Raw genomic sequence first — 21,163 nt, 5'->3', positions numbered from 1 at the left:
ATGAGCTAGCTGACAGGAGTCCTGAGGTGCCGATCCTGACAGGTAATTTTGAAACTCACAATCATTTGGCAGCAATAGGGTAATGTGGTAGGAAACAGCCTTGGATGAAGGGAAGATAACATGTGAGAGACAACGATAAACTTTACCTAAAATATATCTGTGTTTATAGAAGTCTCCTTCTTTTCAATTGTCTTATGATAGCTTGCCCATTATTTCCAGGGCTCTTCCCTGACTACTTCCCTCCTCCTCCTCCATATGATACAAAACAGTTTTAAATTATAAAACATCATATGGTATATTATTTTTAAAAATGTCTTACAATGTATACTCTACAGCTTTACCTTGGACATATGAGATGTTTGGTCAATAAGTGAGCTTCTGTTAAAGACAGCATGTAGAATATGTAACCAGTAGTGTTGCTGCAAAATAAAACAGATGGGCTATGGGGGAGGGGACAGGGCAACAGATGACCCAGTCACTGATCCAAGACTTAAAATATTTGCATACTAGTTGCAACGAAAGTAATCATTACTAACTCAGCAAATATGAAATAATTTTAAATAGGCTATAATATAGTAAAAAGAAAAAAGGAAATATCATGAATACAGTCCAACATGCACATCCATTTTTTGTTTGATTAAATGAAAACAAAGTCTCAATAGGCAAAGCGATCAACACAATAAAAGTATAACTTAATTATTAGCTAAATAAAAAACACTATTGAGTCAAAAATCAGGCATTAGGTTTTTTTTTTGTGTGTGTGTGTGCCCTAAATTTAATTATCAGAAGCTGCTTCTGAGTGGAATGCATTCAATTTTTCAGAAATAGAATACTTATCTCTGAGGCTACTATTATAAAGTTGGAACAGGACATCCTTCTTTTAGTATGCCATAAAGGCAGCCTCTTTTGTGCATCCTTGCAATTCAAGCATTATAAAGAGAGCTTACGGAGCAGTCAAATGAAAGCTGAGAACGAGTAGAAAAGAACAGAAGTCAAGCATCACAATGCTCAAATTACACGGCGCCCAGAGCCGAAGAACGAATGTGCTTTTCAAGGGTTCTGCATAACCACATTCCCTTTCCGCCAGTATGAGATTAGGAAAATAAAGGGAAACAAGACAAAAGGGCAGATTTATAATAAATAAGTGATGTAATTCAAGTCAGTAATTCCTTAGGAAACAGTTCTTGAACTTAAATGAGTCACCATCAGCTTTAAGCGGTAAAAATTTCCAGTCCTTATTTCAGGGAGCAAGTATGCTGCTTTCCCCCCATTGAAGTCAGCACTGCATTCGATAACACATAACAAAAATATATTTTGAAAACTACAGGCTGGCAAGATGGCTCTGTGAGTAATGGTGTCTGTTGCCAAGCTGACAACCTGAGTTAGATCCCTGGGAGTCACATAGTCGACAGTGAGAACTGACTCCTAAAAGTTGTCCTCTGACATTCTCACTCATGCTGTGGCACACTGCTCTCCACCTCTACACATAAAAACATTTAATAAAAAATAAAGAATGTTTTTCTAAATATAAAACAAAAAAGCCAGTTCTTCCTCAGTGATGGGCACAGGCCAGAATCAATTCAAAAATTGCATATGTACCAGCCAGACCCCAGGAGGTAGCTGTGCCCAAGGCAGAATTGGATAGAAGAAATTGCTAAGTGGGTGTTTGTATGTATGTATGTCTGTGTGACCGTGTCAGATCTCCTGGGACAGTTACAAACAATTGTGAGCTGCCATATGGATGCTGGGAATTGAAGAGCAGCCAGTGTTCTTAACTGCTGAGCCATCTCTCCAGCCTGGCCACAGCCCTCTCTAAGTCGGTTTCAGCTCTGCAGCTGTTGCCTGTCTCCAGGGCTGTAGGAGTTAAGATGGTTTAACATCCCTTGACTACTTTGCAAGTTGGAGACTGCAACTTCACTTCCAGGAAGGCAAATGCTGATGTAGTCATATTCCTGTATTCTAGATACTCAGATAATAGGGAGCAGGGTGCAACGAAAGATGCACTGGGTGGACCCAGTGCTCACATGCAGCAGACTGAGGATGCTAAAACAGTGTGTGTGTGTGTGTGTGTGTGTGTGTGTGTGTGTGTGTGTGTGTGTGTGTGTGTGTGTAGGGGCACTAAGGCTACACTCAACATATCTACTCTATCAGACATCAGGTTCTCCATGTCTTGCTCATGTGATCCACATCATGTTATTTAGCATAAATGGCTGTCTTTTTCAGTTTTCTACAAAATAATGTAAAATGCTTAGCATAGATCCTAGCTCTCACTGGTTCCATGCCTAAAACTACTCCGTGTTTCTACACCTGTACCCAAACCCTCCTCTTGCTCTCAGTCCAGTATTCAAAACAATCTCTTCTCCCTAAGGCCTCTAGTTCCCATGGTAACCAAAAGACATGTACAAAGGGAAAAAATAACATAGCAAGGCTGGCTGCAGAGTCTAAGTTATCCCCAGCCGACTTGCTGAGACCATCTCCCCTTTCATCTTCAATACACATAATAAATAAACCACACTCTTTGTGGTTGGTTTTAACTACTTAATACTTTAGTTTACTAGGGGAGAGGAACTGGCTCAACCTGTTTTAAAGGCTTGTTGCCAATCGTTAGGGTCATTTGCTTTCGTTGCTTCAGGTTTATAAAGATTTAATGAAAATATTTCCAAAATGACTCCTGGAGGGTTTAAGGAAAATATCACTCTAGACAAATAATATCATATTTCTAGACCACAGAGAATACTTTTTTAAAAAGTAGGTAGTCCACAGAACTGTCTTGGCTAACTCTGCCCTGACTGAGATCAAACATTGAAATAATCTCTCCAAGAGTTTGGTGGGCACATCACATAGAAGGAATGGGCAAAGTTTATAACAATCATCTGAATAGGTACTTCATGAAGCCAAATTATTATTTCCTCTGATGTAAGGGTCCATGCACTCAACCATAAGAAGCACCTGTTACCCTTTTCATGAACTCATTTCCTCTTGATTGTGTATGATGTTTTGATGCCTTCCCTAGGATCTCTCTCTCTCTCTCTCTCTCTCTCTCTCTCTCTCTCTCTCTCTCTAATGGAGACTGAATCCACCATCTTGCACATATTAGGTAAGTTACCCTTCATTAATGGCCCCTTTTTATTTTGAGGCTACATCTCATCATGCTGCCCAAGCTGTCGTTAAACTTGCAATCTTTACAAAATAGCTAGGATTGCAGACATTTTGCCCTGCATGGCCTCACTAGTGTATTTTGATGCTGCTGTGCATTCAAGAGCTTAGGGGATTGTGGCCTTTCTGTCTTTAAGTCTGCCTTTGGCGTGCTTCTCACTGCCTGTCCTCTGTTGTGTCATTCCCAGTCCTTAGTAGATACTGCTAGAGCGTCTCCATATACCACTTGTTCCTTTTCTCATGCTGGCAGAACTCCATATTTACTTAGGCTCCATCTTCCTGCCCAAGACTCCCTAGTCCCAGTTTGCCAGGAAGGAATCATGGCTAATCCAAGGCACTCATGTGGCTTCATGCACCTGGCCATGTAGTCATTAAACAGGTGTATACATTTGCCAAGGACTTCTGGAAAAAGTTTCTCAGGCTAATAAAAACCACATGCCATTCTTTTCTGCTGTTGCAAATATTTGGGCTCAGAAATGATGCCTGAGAATGGTATAGCTATCTGCATCTAGGGGGACAGAGATGACAAGGAGTTCTGAATCACTGACTAAACTAATCCTGGGATGGGCTCAATGCAAAACTTCCTGTTTCTGGAAATATCGTGTACTCCTTTATAAGCCATTGAGGTTCAGTTTGTTATTTGTTGCCAAGACAGCCTAACAAATTTTTTCCTAAATGGCTAAGGAATTATCAGCTTTCCATATATTTTACAACAAACAAAATTGATAGAGATAATTAACACCAGAATAAAACTGATAACTAAAATTAAACATGGATCAGCTAAGCAACCTGACCTGAGAGGCTCAGCCAGTTGAGTTCCCTAGGAAACAGTTGGCTAGGTAGCCTAGCCTATTCCCCCAGGGCCTCAAGGATTCATGGGAAAGCAGCTTAAAGGGGGTGAGCAGGCATATGTGATATGACACTTGCCTACAGTGGCTATGTAATGCCAAAAGTGATTGTGGTAGTTTGAATTAATTGGCCCCCACAAGTTCATAGGGAGTGGCACTTTAGAAGTGTGGCTTTGTTGGAGTAGGTGTGGTCTTGTTGGAGGAAGTGTGTCACTGTGGAGGTGGGATTTAAGGTCTCATATATGCTCAAAATACTGTCCAGTATGTCAGACCACTTCCTGTTGCCTGTGAATCAAGATGCAGCTCCTTCTCTAGTACCATGCCTGACTATATGCTGCCTTGCTTCCTGCCATGATGATAATGGACTAAAACTCTGAACTGTAAACAAGTCCCAATTAAATATTTTCCTTATAAGAATTGCCTTGGATTGGACCAAACCAAGCCCTCTGAATGTGGGTGCCAGCTAGGAGGCCAAGACAGTCTATGGGACCTCTAACAGTGGAGACAGTCTTTATCCCTAGAGCACAATGGACTTTGGGAGCCCATTCCCTATGGAGGGATACTATTGTAGCCCAGATACATCAAGCAGGGACTAGGCCCTCCCCCAAACAATATGGCAGACTTTGAAGGTCCCTGGTGGTAGGCCTCACTATCCCTGGGGAGGAGTTGGGGAGTGGATTAAGGGGGTTGGTGGGGAGGCTGGGAGGGCGAGGGAATGGGGGGGATGGATATGTAAATATGAGTAGTAATTAAAGAATTTAAATAAAAAAATACAAAAAAAAAGAGTTGCCTTGGTCCTGTGTCTGTTCACAGAAATAGAAACCCAAACTAAAACAGTGATGGTCATGTTTTGACTGTGAGGATGAGAACAACATGCCAGATAGCGCCAAAAGATAAAAGGAAACAGGCTAGCTTGTGGCTTCTCTTACCATCTACATATGGCCTGCCTTTCCAGAGACTTCTTGTGTGGCTTGGAAAAGAAAACTGTACCTCTTTTGAGTATCCCAGTTAGGTTATTTTGTTTTGTTTTATTCTGCTCTGATCCAATGGAATGCAGTTATTGATAATAAACATTTTTTTTCTGGTTTTTTCGAGACAGGGTTTCTCTGTGGCTTTTTTTGGAGGCTGTACTGGAACTAGCTCTTGTAGACCAGGCTAGTCTCGAACTCACAGAGATCCACCTGCCTCTGCCTCCCGAGTGCTGGGATTAAAGGCATGCGCCACCAATGCCCGGCTGATGATAAACATTTTTTTTTTTTTTAGACTCAATGATGATTTTAAAGAAAGGATGGACAGAAAAAGTAAAGATAAAACTCATGATTCTGGAGAGATGGCTCAGTTGGTAAGGTGCTTGTTACACAGGCATGAGGACCTCAGTTTAGTCTTCAGTACCAATTCACCAAGTGTGTAGTGTGCAACTGTAATTCCAGTGCTGGGGAGGTGGAGGCAGGAAGATCCCTGGAGCTTGCTGACCATCCAGTCTAGCTAAATCAGTGAGTTCCAGGTGTAGTGAGGAACTCTGCCTCAAAAAATAAAGTGTAGAATGGTTGAGGAAGACACCTAATGTCAACCTGTGGCCTCCACATGCATGTATACACATATGCACCTGTACACCCACACACATGCACACACACAAACGCACATACACAAAAAGATAAACTCCTAAGTATATATATTAATACTAAATATATATGTACTTGTAATAATAATGTGTTTTACACATGCATATAACTTGTTCAAACTCATATACTTAATAGCTTTACAAACTTATAATTATGTGTATAACTTAACTAGTTTACAAAGACATTTTCAAACAATAAAATCATTGGGAAATTACAGCTTTTGTTCCTCACCTTAACAATAATATATACTATTTTTTCCTTCTGTTGAAAATTAGCCATTTATCCAGGATATATCAGATTGAGGAAGTACTAACATAAAACGACAGTCTCTAAAAAGAGCTGGCACCAATAGATTTGATTTCCCTTTGTGTATGTCCACTACACTGTCCACACATTATATTAGAAGTGGATCTTATATTTCATTAGAAAAGGAACCAGTGTTAGGGATAGAAAATTAACTTCATGGAATTTTTAAAGTTCAGAATGACAGACACATTAAAATGCTCTAGGGCAAGAATGCTAGCACAACACTTAAAGAGGAAGCTTAATTCTGAGCTTTCAAATACAGCAGGCTTCTTGAACATTTTCCTTCACTAACCACAAATCTTTATTTATTTGTGGTATTTAGGACTGTCACAGTATGAAGCTGGCAAATACCATTCTTGGGGGAGGGAAATAATCCACACAACAAGTGTATGGGGGAGCCTTTGCTTCGATTATCACTGTGTTCCTAAGGTGTGTTCCAGAAGGCTGTATGGCACAAGATTAGGTGCACAGTATAAAGAGAGTGCATAAGTAAAAGAGAATCGAATGTTTCAGGAAGAACTGAGAAAGGTAATTGACAGATGGTAAAAACAGAGAGAGAGAGAGAGAGAGAGAGAGAGAGAGAGAGAGAGAGAGAGAGAGAGAGAGAGAGTCAAGTCCAGGAAGATGGAATCAAATCCAAAGTATGGAAGGCATCTGATTTTGTTTTTGTCTTTTTTATCTGCTTGCTCTTTCCCTTTTCCTTATTCCAGTAACAGAACTCTGAACCTCCCTGAGAAAGGGCTCCGGTTTCATTTTCCGTTTTACGTGAGTAATGCAGCATGAGTCACACACGCTACGCCCTTCACCCCATCACTATAGGAGTAGGGAGCACAAATTTCATCTTCTGAAGCAGAGGCGATTCTCTTTATTTTATGGTTGCTAGTTAGGATGGCATTTCCTGGAGATGTACATAGTTGTAAATGTCTTATTCTGAAAGTTAAATAGGAAAGCCTGTGAGGAAAGTGGATGATGGAGATGAGGATGGAGGACTCAGGGTCCTGCAGTTAGTTCTGCCCCTGCCTTTCCAAGCACACACACAGATGTGTTCAATTAAAGAAACTTGGAGCTGCATATGAAAATAGTTACTTTAAAATAAACGTAACATAAAATTTACTCTATCAGCTGTTTTAAGTGTATAGTTCAACAGCATTTAGATACATTTGCACTACGGTAAGAAACTCGGGTTTCTGTTTAAGGTAGGGGCTTTGATTTTGTCATTTGCAATAAAAGATGTAGTAGGTTTGTTTCTATTTTCATCACTATTATTTCATTGTTTTATGATGGCATAGGAATCCTGTAGATATCTGAGACACCATTTCATCATCAGATACATATTTTGAAGGCATTTTCTCTTTTTAAAAAAATTTTTTTATTAGTTCAAATCAGGAACAAGCTTGTCCCACATGTCAATCCCTTCTCCCTCTCTCTCCTCCCCCACCCCCAACCTACCCCCCACCCCATTTACCTTCCACTCCCCATGCAGGGCAGGACCCTCAATGGGGGCTCTGCCAAGTCCATCACATCATCCTGGGCTGGGCCTAGGCCCTTCCCCATGCGTCCAGGGCAAGAGTGCATCCCTTCAGGTGGGATGGGCTCTCAAAGTCCCTTCTTACACCAGGGAAGAACACGAATCCACTACCAGCCCCCCCACCCCCCAGAGTGCAGAGGCCTCCCCATTGACATCCACGTTCAGGGGTCTGGATCAGTCCCTTACTGGCCTCCCAGAGAGCATCTAGGGCCGATGTGTTCCCCCTTGTTCAGGCCAGCTGTCTCTGTGGGTTTCAACAGCCTGGTATCGACCCCTTCGATCCTCATTCCTCCCTCTCTGCACTAAGTTCCAGAGTTCAGTTCAGTGTATATCTGTGGATGTCTGCCTCTGCTTCCATCAGCCACTGGATGAGGGCTCTAACTTGTAAGACCACTCTGGAAATCAGTATGGCAGTTGCTCAGAAAAATGGGACTCAGTCTACCTCAAGATCCAGCAATTCCTCTCTTGGGCATATACCCAAATAATGCACATTCATACAACAAGGACATATGTTCAACCATGTTCATAACAGCATTGTTTGTAATAGCCAGAACCTGGAAGCAACCTAGATGCCCCTCAACTGAAGAATGGATAGAGAAAATGTGGTACATCTATACAATGGAGTACTACTCAGCAGAAGAAAGCAATGGAATCTTGAAATTTGCAGGCAAATGGATGGAACTAGAAGAAACCATCCTGAATGAGGTAGCCCAGTCACAAAAAGACAAACATGGCATATACTCACTCATATATGAATTTTAGACATAGAGCAAAGGATTACCAGCCTACAATCCTCTTCACCAAAGAAACTAGGAAACATGAAGGACTCTAAGGGATAAATGCATGGACTCCAGGAATGGGAAGGGGCAGGAACTCCTGAGCTAATTGGGAGCATGAGGTAGGGAAGAGGGAGCTGCCAGAATGAGAGCAGGAGAAGAGGAGAGGAGAGGAAATGGAGGGGCAGAAATATTGAGTTGGGGGATGAATAGAGGAGAGTAGGATAAGAAATACCATATTAGAGGGAGCCATTATAGGTCCGAGGAGAGATCTGGCACTAGGGAGATTTCCAGAGACCTACAAGGATGACACGAACTGACAATCCAGGCAATGGTGGAGAGGATAACCTAAACGCCCTTCCCATAAAATGAGGTTGATGACTACTTTTTATGCCATCCAAAATCATTTTCTCCTAATTAATAGCTTACCAAGTCATTTTTCCTTCCCCTCCTTCCTTCCCTCTATCCATTCTGGGAACTGAACCTAGGGCCTTACGTATACTAGGCAAATGCTCTATACACCAGGGTTGATCAAATAATTTTATTAAGGTTGACTTGCTAATTGTAGTGATGCAATTGATCAGTTTTGTTGTTTGTTTGTTTTACACAGGATCTCTGTGTAGCCTTGACTGGTTTAGAACTTGCTATGTAACCAGGCTGGCTTTGAACTCATAGAGGTCTGCCTGCATTAGCCTCCTGGATACTGGGATTGAAGACATGTGACACCATACCAGCCTATAATTGATCAGTTTTACATTTCCATACTCAATGCACTCTCTATGCTAAGAAACCTTCACCTATTCCCAAGTTGCAAAGATCTCTGTTTTCTTCTGGAAGACTTCAGCTTCTATGATCTATCTAAAATTAATTTTTGTATATGCTGTGAGGTATCCCCCAGCTCTGATAGGCACAGAGGCAATACATTGTATTTTTCCTTGGCTTGTTTGGGTGCTTTTGTTGAGAATCAAAGACCATGAGAATCTGCTTGGGAACTCCAGTCTGCTACACTGATATATTAATCTACCTAATGCTGGCACCACATATTCTTTTGATCAGTGGAGCTTACAGATACCTTGATGTCCTTACAAAGAGTTTAAACTAACTCAGCATCTTATTAGATATTATTGTCATGTTATTAGATAAGACTATCTACCCAACAAGATATTGTTCATGTGTGCTCAATTATTAAGTATGATAGACTGGAATTAAAAAAGAAGACCATGTCTTCTCTATTACATTTATCCACTCAGCAACATTTCATCCTTATCAGCCATGGAGAGGCTTACAGCAGCTCTCAGCATCCAATATCCTACCTATTTTGTTTCCTTTGCCTAGAATGCCTTACCTTTCTTTGCCAGATCTATTGTTCAGCTATCCTAGGAAACAACCATTTATATATGCATAGAAAGCATAAAATAATGAAGAATACATTTAAGACTTATAAGACCTATACATTGAAAGCTATGTAACTCTACTGAGTGAAATTAAGGAGAGTCTTTAAAAAACAAATATATCATTTATGAATTGGAAGACTCAGTGTTTGTATATGTGTGGTGTATGTATATGGTGTGTTCATGTATGGGTTGGTGCATATATGTGCATGTGTGTGTGGAGGCCAGAGGTTAATATCACTGACCCTCAACCTCACCATTTCAGGTAAACTGTCTGACCAGAGAGCTCCGGGGTCCTCTGTCTTCACATCCCTAGCACTAGGATTGCAGGTGCGTACTGCCATGCTTAAGAGTTTACATGGGTGCTGGAAACTAACTAGGGTTCTCAAGTACATAAGGCAAGCACTTTAGGAACTGAGCCATCTCCCTAGCCCCCCAGTGTTTTAAGGTGTCATTTATCCCTAAATAGACTTCAAAGATTTAACATGACTTCACTCATAACCCTAGCAGTGCCCCACCTTCTAACCTATATATTCTAATCTTTCAAAAGATCTAGAAAATCTGAGTAATCTTGAAAACAATGACAAAGTTGGAGAACTTAAGCTACTTGACTTCAAGACTTACCAAGTTCAGCTGTTTACTCCTCCAGGATGCTTCTACAGCCTTTACAGTTGGGGGTAAATGCCTATCCTTTGCAGTCTTATAATATGACTGTTGTTATCAAAGGACTCATCATATTGTTTCTCGGTGAAGTCTAAAGCTTCCTAAGGGCAGAGTCCAGGCTTATCTATCTTGTTTATCTCTGCATCCACAATGCCTAGAAAAGGGTTGTAAACTTAAGACACATAGGTACTCCTCACATTAAATTTAACAAGTAATTTATGTAAGAGTTAACATTATAGAAGGAGACTCAGAAAGGTCCATCTTCTGCCTTAGAAATACTTATTCAGGTAGCCAAGATTAGGTGATTCTATTTAGTTTAAAAAATATTATTACTTCTGTGACAGAACTAAAAGATTCTTTGGAAGGCCATGCATCCAGGAATATATTGGACTTGGTGATTATATATATATATATCAAATATATATATATACATATATATATATATGTATATATATATATATTTGAGTAGGTAGGGAAGGAGAGTAGATATGGGAGTAGATGGGGAAAAGTTAATATAACCAAAACATATTGTATGAAATTCTCAAAGAACTAATAAAAAAGATTAAAATCATGAAATTTAATTCCCAGAAACTAGGTCAATTCTTTGAGGTCAAATTTCTGAAATATTTGTAGTATACTGCCCTGTAATTAAACCCTCAATAATTTAGGCAAATGAAATAATGCAGAAAACTAAAACAGCCTTATGCATAAAGGTATCCATTGTTGTTTTTACTCATTATAAGAGAAAAATGGAGATAAGTGAAGAATCCTACAAAATGAGTCGTAAAAAATGCGGATCAACTTGATATAATATTTTATAGCCATTAGGTAATATAAAAATATACCAACTACACCCCCTAAGGTTATTTGTGCTAGCCATCCCACTAATAAAAAGCTGAATAATAGTTTTTAAACTTCTTCAAAGGTATAAAGCGGAAACGACAACCCAGTGTGAAGAATCCAGGCCAAAGCGAAGGGAAGGAGTTAGACCGAATGTGGACATAATATGGCTTTTGACGTGAAATCATTCAGCAAAGTGGAAAACTACGAACTTTAATTTTAAAACTCTACTGGGCAAATAAGACAGACAAGAAAACCCAGGGCTTTTACAAAGCTGATAGTCTGACAGGAAAACCTCTTCAAAAATGTCGGGACCCCAATACATTTGAGGAAAAACTAGAAGAGCAATAACATACGTGGAATTTCAGTTTCTAGAAACTCATGAAAATTCCAGAGTATTTCAAGCCTCAACACGGCTGAACTCCCAGGAATGTGGCAAATCCTCCTGAGAGCTGAGAACATTCACTGAAAGTCTAGAATTATTCCCACAAATGATTTTTCAAATAAAATGACTAACATATATATATATATATATATATATATATATATATATATATATACACAAAAACGAGACTCACACTCTCATAAACTAAATTCTATTAATTAAAGATCTAGGAAAAATAATAGGTAAGAAAAACTAAAGCATAGGTATTTTAGATGATAAACAACTATACTAAATATAGATATATATTCTCGTTTGAAATTCTCTGCACAGACTAGGAAGGCAGGGAAAATATGATTCCAAATTTGCAAGTCTAAAGTACTTCTATAAACAGAAATATAGTAACTAAAATAAAAAACCTAAAGGTGGAATTTCTGGGTTGGTGGCTATGTCAAGGCATTATGAAGGTGGTGTGTCCTGAGAAGTCATGGAAACATGATATCATATTTTCCGTTTGTTTTAGTTAGGGTTTCTATTGCTGCAATGAAACACTCTGACCAAAAAGCAAGTTGGGGAAGAAAGGGTTTATTTGGCTTACACTTCCCTATTGTGTAAGGATTGAAGGAGTCAGGACAGGAACTCAAATAGGGCAGGAACCTGGAAGCAGGAGCTGATGTAAAGGTCATGGAGGGGTGCTGCTTACTTGCTTGCTCCCCATGTCTTGCTTAGCCTGCCTGATTGCTCACAGAACACAGGACCACCAGCCCAGGGATGGCCCTACCCACAATGGGCTGGGCCCTCTGCATCAATCAATTAAGAAAATGCCTGACAGCCGGATCTTATGGAGGCATTTTCTCAATTGAGGGTCCCTCCTTTCAGATGACTCTAGTTTGTATGTCAAGTTGACATAAGATTAGCCAGAACACCATCTGAGTAAGGATCACCATAAACTTTTTGTAAATTATTTCAAAAATCAAAAGAGAAGGGCACATTTCATATCATTTTATGAGGACAGTTTTGATTTGGAAATAAACAAATACAGCACAGGGAAATATTTTTTAAATCTCATGAGTATGGCCACATAAGTCAGCCATAACTAGCAAACAGACATATAAAAACACCATGGCAAAAGTGGAAGGAAAGCAAGACATAACTTCTAAAATCTTACCTTCATATCAGTATTTGTACATGGGATTTTGTTTAGTCATAAATCTGTAATATTTTAAGTGTTTAGTGTTTTTTAGAATACACATCTTGTACTGATTTTATTAAATTTATTACTAAACATTACATTCTTTTTAGTGCTATTGAAAATTGTTTTAACTTTATTTCCATATAGTTCAAGTGTATAGACTCGATTTTATATGTTGACCTTACATTTTGAAACCCTGTAGAACCCATTTATTGATTGTAATTAAATTTTCATATATACAGATCATTTCACCTCTGAACAGAGATTGGATTTGTTTATTTTCCAACATGCATGCCTTTGATATCTTTGTGTGTGTGTGTGTGTGTTTGGTTGGTTGCCCTAGTTAGATCCTAATACAGCATTGAATGGAGATGGCAACACCAGATCTTTTCTTTTTGTTCCTCATCCTAGTGGGGACTGTACCCAGTCTTGCATTATTAAGTACAGTGTTTTTTAACTGTAGATTTCTTGTGTGTGTCCTGTATCAGAATGGCAATGTTGCCCTCTGACCTACTGTATTGCATTTTTTTTTATCATGAAAGAGGCTAGCTTCAAATACTTTTCTGTATTTATTGAGATGCCAAGTGAAACAGAAAGAATTGATCATGCTACAAGATGGGCAGACCTTTCTTTTTCTTGAAACAGGGTTTCACACTGTAGCCCAGGTTGGCCAGGAACTCGGTATGTAACTCAGGCTAGCCTTAAACTCACAGCAATACTCCTACCTTAGCCTCCAAAATGCTGGAATTACAGGCATGAGCGACAATGCCCTGTTAAAATGGGTACCTTAGAAAAATTGCACTAATTAAAAGAAACTAATAACAGTAGCCCGTGTATGGCATGATTCCATTTAAAGGAAATGTTTAGAACAGGGCAATTTCTATAGAGACAGAAAATAGATTTGTGGTTGCTTAGACCTGGGGGTGAAAAGACTTGAGTGATAAGAGGACTGATAGTGAAGGGCACAGGTTTTATGGGATGGCAATTTTTTCTCAAATTGTTTTAATATTCTTATGTGTGTGTGTGTGTGTGTGTGTGTGTGTGTGTGTGTGTGTGTGTGTGTATGAATAAATTTTAACTCATTTAATTATATACTTTAAGTTAATATTTTATATGATATGTGAGTCATATCTATATATAGATACTGAAAGTGGAATAAGGCACTCACATGCAGGGACCAACTCTACACTTCCACAAACATGACAGCAAGTGTCTCCTTACAATTTGCCTCCCGGGTTTATCACTTTGCTTCACTATATCCCTGCTGCATCTGTAGCCATTCCCTTTTATTTGTTGTTATGTATCTTTGCATCAGAAGAGGCCTAAAAGGAGAACATTGCTTACATATTTTTACACACACACACACACACACACACACACACACACACACACACACACACACACACTTTCTTTTGTTCATCTTTTTTTTTTTTTTAAGACAGGATTTCTCTGTGTAGCCCTGGCTGTCCTGGAACTCACTGTGTAGACCAGGCTGGCCTGAAACTCACAGAGATCCACCTGCCTTGACATCTCAAGTGCTGGGATTAAAGGCGTGTGCAAACCACCACCTGGCAACACACACACTTCCTTAATGCAAAGCTAACTAGGGTTTATGGCAAGTATCTCTGTAAGTAATAAGAAGAGAATACATTCTTTTCATAGTGGTCACAGAACAAAATGACGTCTTTAAGACTTTGTCTTGGTTGGCAGGCAAGATGGGTCAGCAAGTAAAGGTACTTGCCGCCTAGCCTGATAACCCAAGTTCCATCCCAAGGCTCCACATGGTAGAAGGAAAGAATTGACTCCTACAGATGTATGCTGACCTTTACACATATGCTGTCTCACTCCCCACCACACACACATACACACGCCATGCACATACACACAATAATAAGCATATTATTTAAAATTTAAAAGGATTTACTGTCTAGTTACTGGTACCACCTCCAAGACCTGATGAGGTTCACAGGGGATGGTTGTGACAGTTCATCTTGGTTGTCAATTTGACTGCATCTAGAGTTCAATAAAGCATAAACCATTGGGCACTCCTCTGAGAAATTTCCTTGAGTAGATTATCTGAAGCAGGAAAACCCAGCTAAATATGGCCAGCCCAGATAAAAAGGACATGGAAGAAGAAAACTGTTTTTTTTTTCTTATTTGCCCTCATTCTTGCTGGTAAGTAAATCTATCCTGTATCTGGTACACTCCTTCACCAATATCAGAACCTTAACAGAATGAGAGCTTCCAGTATTTTAATTAGATTTTTCAAAATGACAAAGAAGTATATTTCTTTTACACTTGAAGTTTTTTATTTAAAAATAATTTAAAAGTCATAAAAGTAGCACAAAGAATAGCCATATTTGTTTTACCCAGATTTATTTACTAACATTTTACCCATTTCCTTTATTATCTATTATTTACCTAATTATAAGGTATACAACTAATATATATAATAAATGTATATATACACACAGTATTTTTTGAACCATTTAGGTTTTTGTTTTGTTTTTGAGACAGGGAAAAAAAGAGGATCTCATGCAATCTAGGCTAGCATTAAGCTCACTATGTATCCAAGGCTTACCATAAATTCCAAATCCTCCTGCCTCCACCTCCCAAGTGCTGTGATTATGTAGCCACCATATCTGGCTCTTAAGGGTAAGTTTTATATACTTACATATTATGCCCTATCACATATATATTGCTATATAATATATGATAACTTATAAATATATTATAATTTAAATTTCTTTAATATTCTGTAAAGACTAGACCCTGGTCTGTTGTAGATTGTGAAGCCTTTAGGAGATGGGGCCTATTGGTAGGAAATCATGTTTCTGGGACACACATGTTCTTGAAGTGCATACTGAGACCCCCCGAGCTTTTCCTAGCTCTCGTTTCCTGGCCATCATGAGGTGAGCAGCTTTGCTCTACGTTATGGTCCCTGCTGTAACACTGCCTTTTCACAAGTCTAAAAACAACAGAGCCAAATGGCCATAGTCTATTAAATTGTAGGCCTAAATTAACCTTTCTTTCTGTTGATTGATTTTAGTAATTTTGTCACAGTAATGGAAAGCTGACTAACTCAATGACAACCATAATTATGTGTGATATATGCATACAATATAGTATATATACATACAATATAATCACATATTGATTATATTATAGTTATGTAAAATTTCATGTTTGTGTCAAAGGAGGACTCAGTGGTTTACAGTGGTCCCAGACAGTTTTATCACATAGTGATGTTATAGCCACTCTGTGATGGTCTCCTAACGACAAAATTGCCTAACAATTCATTTCTCAGAATGCATTTCCATTCTGAGAACCAAGAACCCACTTTCATAATCAAAGGGTTGACAAACTTATCAAACAAAAACACAGTAAAGATACAGGATGCTTTGGATAAGCCACAGTAGAAGGAAAGCTTCTGAGCTTTTCCTGACTCCCCCTTCTGGACACACAATGCTCTTAGAGTTGATGAGCTGAGATGTCCCTGGTTACCTTCCAATGTCTAAACAATAAGCCTGATCTGCTGTGTAAGATTCAGGTTAATATCTGTTAGGATTTTGCTGATGAAGTAAGAAAGGCTGATTAGAAAAGATATTCAATTAAAGCCTGTATTCTTGCTGTCTTTACTACATGTCCTATATAATTTCATCTCTTGAAAATTGTTGATTTGGTACTATTACTTGGTATTTAAAAAGAATTGTCTTATAAGAACTACTATTTACAATATTAAATATAAACTACTAGACTTGTTAAAATGCAAATGTGCTCTAATAGAACTTTATTGAGTACTGAAAATTTGTATTTCTTTTTTTTTTTGATGCTGTCTTCTTTTTTTTTTTTAAAGATTTTATGTATACAACATTCTGCTTCCATGTATATCTGCACACCAGAAGAGAGCACCAGATCTCATAATGGATGGTTGTGAGCCACCATGTGGTTGCTGGGAATTGAACTCAGGACCTCAGGAAGAGCAGTCAGTGCTCTTAACCTCTGAGCCATCTCTCCAGCCCTGAAAATTTGCATTTCTTAATGTGCTCCCATAAGATACCAACACATTTCTCCTAATGTGTCCTGTAATTATGACCATTTAGGTCACAATCAATAGATATTTTATGGAGCTACCTAAGCCTTATCCAAGTTCAGAATCTCTGGGAATTATGTCCATTAGTATAAGATAAAAAATAAACAATCTCCTAGTACGACTTAAGAACCACTATCAATGGGGTTGAAATGCCCTCTATTTTTTTCTTGATTTGTTTATTTTCTGTTCTTGAAGTCCCAGTGCAGGTCCCCCCTGCTTGATGCTTTCATTGATCACTTCAGACAAATTAATTCCAATTTGATGTAGGATTGTCTTTCTGTATACTTCAAAAATGTGTTGCTTTTATTGGTTGATAAATAAATCTGATTTGGCCAATGGCCAGGCAGAATAGAGCCAGGCGGGAAAACCAATTAGAGACATGGAGAGATAGAAGGCAGTGTCAGAGAGACACCATGGAAGCAAGACACCAGGGAAGCAAGAAGTTAGCTAACAAACCACAAGCCTTGTGGTAAGATATGGAATATTAGAAATAGGTTAATTTATATGTGGAGCTAGCCAGTAAGAAGCCTGAGCCATTGGCCAAACAACTATAATTAGTATTAAGCTTCAGAGTGATAATTTTATAAGTGACTGCAGGAACTGATGGGTGGGACAGAAAACATCCAGCTACACCCACTCTTCGAAGTAACCATTTGCTCTTTATCATGGACTGAACATTCTTGCAATACCCTATCTCTCTATATTTTATTTCTTGGCATTTTGGTGGTGAGCCTAGCTTTAACAGCTGAAACATTGCTCCAACCCCAGATTTTATTTTGTGAATCAAATAATTATTTACATTCTTGTAGCATCAGCTCCTACAATAATTCTTGTCTTGTTGATTGTGAGCCTTGCCTTTAACAGCTGAGCCATCTTTTTTATCCCATCTAGCATAATTCTTATCACATAGTAAATGTTTAATATTTGTTATGGATAATAATTCTGATTATAGTGGACAATTAATTTCTTTCTTGGATACACAGTTGTCTTCCATGTCATATGAGGTTAAATGAACCTTGTGGGAGGTTTAAAAGAAACACAGGATTTTTAAGGCAAAAACTGCAACTCACAGCTATGGCACATTGTTTTTTTAGAAACTGTACAATCTTTTTATGATAGTACTTTGAATTTTATTTTAGCAAATAGCATTTTAGAAGAATGGAAGAAATACTTTGGATTTATTATATCTTTTATCTGTGAGCCTCAAAACATTCTAAAAGCACTATTAAATTACTGTACTGTCACCCCAACACTCAGGAGGCAGAGGCAGACAGATTTCTGTGAGTTTGAGGCCAGCCTGGTCTACAGAATGAGTTCCAGGATAGCCAGGGTTACACAGAGAAATCATTTTTCAAAAAACAAACAAAAAGAATTTCTGTACTGTCATACTATAAATATTATATACTCCTTACAAGAGCAAAAAGCTGGTGAGCAAGCAGGGTGGTGATGGCACATGCCTTAAATCCCAGCACTCCGGAGGCAGAGGCAGGTGGATCTTTGTGAGATCGAGGCCAGCAGGGTCTACAAAGCAAGTTCCATGACAGCCAGAGCTATGCAGATAAATTCTGTCTCAAAAAACAACCCTCCACCCCACCCCAAATGCTGATGAGGGTTACTTATAACATACTTGATCTAATCATGGGCATCCCAAGAATGGCCCACCAAGAAAGTCAGGGGAATTGGCAGGGTGTGGTGGTGCACACCTTTAATCCCAGCACTACAGAGCCAGGTGGCTCTCTATGAGTTCAATGCCAGCTTTCTATATATCGAGTTCCAGGCTAGCCAGAGCTACAGAGGAAGATCTGTCTTAAAAACAAAGAAAATCATGTGATCCATAGGTAAGACCTCAGTATTTCTCAGGCCTTAAGTTATGTAACCTGAAAGATACACATTTTATAGAAGAAAGGAGGCCAAGATGAGAAGAAATTATTTCCATTTGGGCGAGTCCATTTCTTTTTCCTCTGTATTCCTACTTCTATTGGTTTATGCATTTTATGGTGTTTGTTCATTCTTAATATAGGGTCAAATGCTGACCCATCCTTCTGACAACATTCTTACCTATTTTCCAGACATTTTGTTCTCCCTACCTCTACTCTGCTGTTGCAGCCGAGCAAAAGCACCTGCCAGCTGACAGGTGATGTGACAGGTTGGATCCCTCGTTCATTTCTCCGGAAAACTATTCCTTAGAAAATTCAGTTTGCCTCTCAGTTCCTTCTGTGTAAAGTGGAGTGGAATATGCATAGCGCCTAGCACCCAGGATGGATGAGATGACAGAAAACACCTCGTAAACTGTCAAGCACCAAATAGATACAAGTTGTCCCTCACGACATTCCTGATTTTCCTTAATGCAGGGAACTACCACTAAGTAGCTCAACTAAGAAGCTAAGGGACGGCGTCAGGAAACAGCCTTTGGGTGGTGCTTTTCCCGTCTAAAGAAGGCAACGGGTGTTCCCAGCGCGGGGAAAGAGGAAAAACTACAACTCCCATGAGGCTTCCCGCGCGCCACCTTCTTCTCCCAAGCAAAACGGAGCCCCGAGGCGAGGAGGGTGGGGCCTGCGCGCGTCGGGGGACTCTCTTAGTGAGCGTTGAGGCGGGCTGCTTGATGCACTGGGACACCAGGTGGAGACACACGTGCGAGTGTGGGGCGGGTAACAAGCTAGGGAAAGACAGCTGGGGAACAGCGGTAAAAAAAATAAAGCCAGCTGTGCACAGTTGCCTCAGCGGACAGTAAACGCCGCTGCGGAGGCTCCGGGCGCGCGCTCCCGGGCTCGCGCCTCATGCCTCGGGCGCTTGGGTGGGCAGGAGCCGGCGTGGGCGGGGCAGGCGGCGCGGGGGCGGGGCCTAAGGCGGCGCGGGCGAAGGCGGCGACCCAGACATCTGGGACTGTTGTTGTTCTCTCGCCTCTCGCCCGCCTCAGTCAGTTCGAGCTGAGATCCGGAGCTCGTCTGCTGGGAGGCGGGTGGCAGTCTCCGCCCTCTCTCCCGGTTCGCTGAAGCTGCGGCAGGAGCTGGCGCTGACTGAACGCTTCGAGGTTGGTCGCCCATGCCCTTCGGCAAGGAGGGGGCGTCTGGACCCTGGTGAGCGCACCCAGAGCCCCCCGACTCGGTGTCTTCACCCGCCCCTCGGGCCCGCACACCCGTGTATCTGCCATGGCTGAGAACGCAGATGGTGACCTGAACTCTAACCTGCTCCACGCCCCTTACCTCACCGGGGACCCCCAGCTAGACACGGCCATCGGGCAGTGGCTGCGTTGGGACAAGGTGGGTACCTGGTCACCCAAGCATCGGTCCTCTCTTCCTGCCCACCCTTTCACAGTCCGCTCTTTCCGGTACCCACCCAGGGCTTTGCAGGCTCCGGGGGAGATGACTCCGGCCACCACAGGGCTAGCGGAGTTGGGCGATGCCTCTCACCTATGCAGGAGCTGCCTCCCTCAGGAGGTCTGGGCTGGGCAGCGGTATCTGCAGTAGCTTTCCTTTTGCAATAGGCTGCAATGCAGCCTTGCCATCCTCTTCCTTCCAGTGTGTATCATCTCTCATTCTCAAAAATACTTCATTCTCATCATGTAAGTTATACTCCGCATACGCTGCATCCTTTTCCTTTCCCCTTTCTCCCGTGACTTCCTTCTTTGCAGAACCTGAAAGTAGCGTCTGGTGTGTTACTAACCACTCTCCGCTTTGGTGTTGGTCTGGTTGTGTTTCCTCCCATCTGTCACTGGGTTATCGCTCGTCTATTTCGCTCCATTTTCTGATATCACCTTTTGCTCTTGAAAAAGACAAGGGTTCTCCTCTTATTTAATTGCTCTACTGACAGTTATTTTCTGAAGTATTCTGTTAAAGAATCGTGGCCATTGGTCATATACATCATGACTAGCCTAATTAATTATACTTCTAGAGTCTACACCATTGCTTCTCAAACCATAACGTTCCAACTGATCATCTGGGAACCTTAAAAGGCAGATTCTGACCCGATATTTAGAAATTCAGAATTGCTATTGCCTTGCCATGCCATCTTTGCTGCTCTCATCCTCTCCTTATATAGGGTGGGTTGGTGAAAACTAGAATAAAAAATGCAGCCTTTTCACTAGTAAGAGACGCCTAGAGGCTCTCTCAGAGGACAAGATGATAATCAAGTGTTTGCTTTGTCAAGTACATACGATACACCTGCTGACATAGAGAGCACAGCACATTTTAAAACTGGCTAATCATAATTGAATTAAGGGGTTTGTATGGCTGTATGTGAGATTGTGTTATACAAAAGAACTACTTATATTAGCTTTTGAAACAATATATTTTCATTTTTTTCAGTCATTTATGCTTTCAAGAAAGAGAAAACAAATATTGAGTGTTCTAGGCCAGTCAGGAAACAC

At 40.3% G+C, this 21,163-nt stretch overlaps 1 protein-coding gene across 3 annotated transcripts in view; it reads left to right on the top strand.

The window, feature by feature from the left end:
• Positions 1 to 19,372: 19,372 nt before the first annotated feature.
• The window catches only part of Pgm2l1 (phosphoglucomutase 2 like 1), a 59,867-nt gene continuing 58,076 nt past the window's right edge, over positions 19,373 to 21,163 (top strand). Inside the window, exons 1-2 of one of the 3 annotated variants that reach the window (XM_035442363.1) lie at positions 19,373 to 19,416; positions 19,793 to 20,057. In XM_035442363.1, the coding sequence (XP_035298254.1) occupies positions 19,947 to 20,057 (111 nt within the window). In that variant the 5' untranslated portion in view covers positions 19,373 to 19,416; positions 19,793 to 19,946. Of the gene's footprint in view, positions 19,417 to 19,638; positions 20,058 to 21,163 lie in introns of those variants that run through there. The other 2 variants (XM_035442362.1, XM_027407774.2) reach the window with 2 other exon arrangements.

The sequence above is a fragment of the Cricetulus griseus genome, chromosome 3, assembly GCF_003668045.3.
Source record: "Cricetulus griseus strain 17A/GY chromosome 3, alternate assembly CriGri-PICRH-1.0, whole genome shotgun sequence".
Classification (NCBI taxonomy): Eukaryota; Metazoa; Chordata; class Mammalia; order Rodentia; family Cricetidae; genus Cricetulus; species Cricetulus griseus.
Note: the sequence above shows the minus strand (reverse complement) of the source record. Positions and strands in the feature narration are given on the sequence as shown.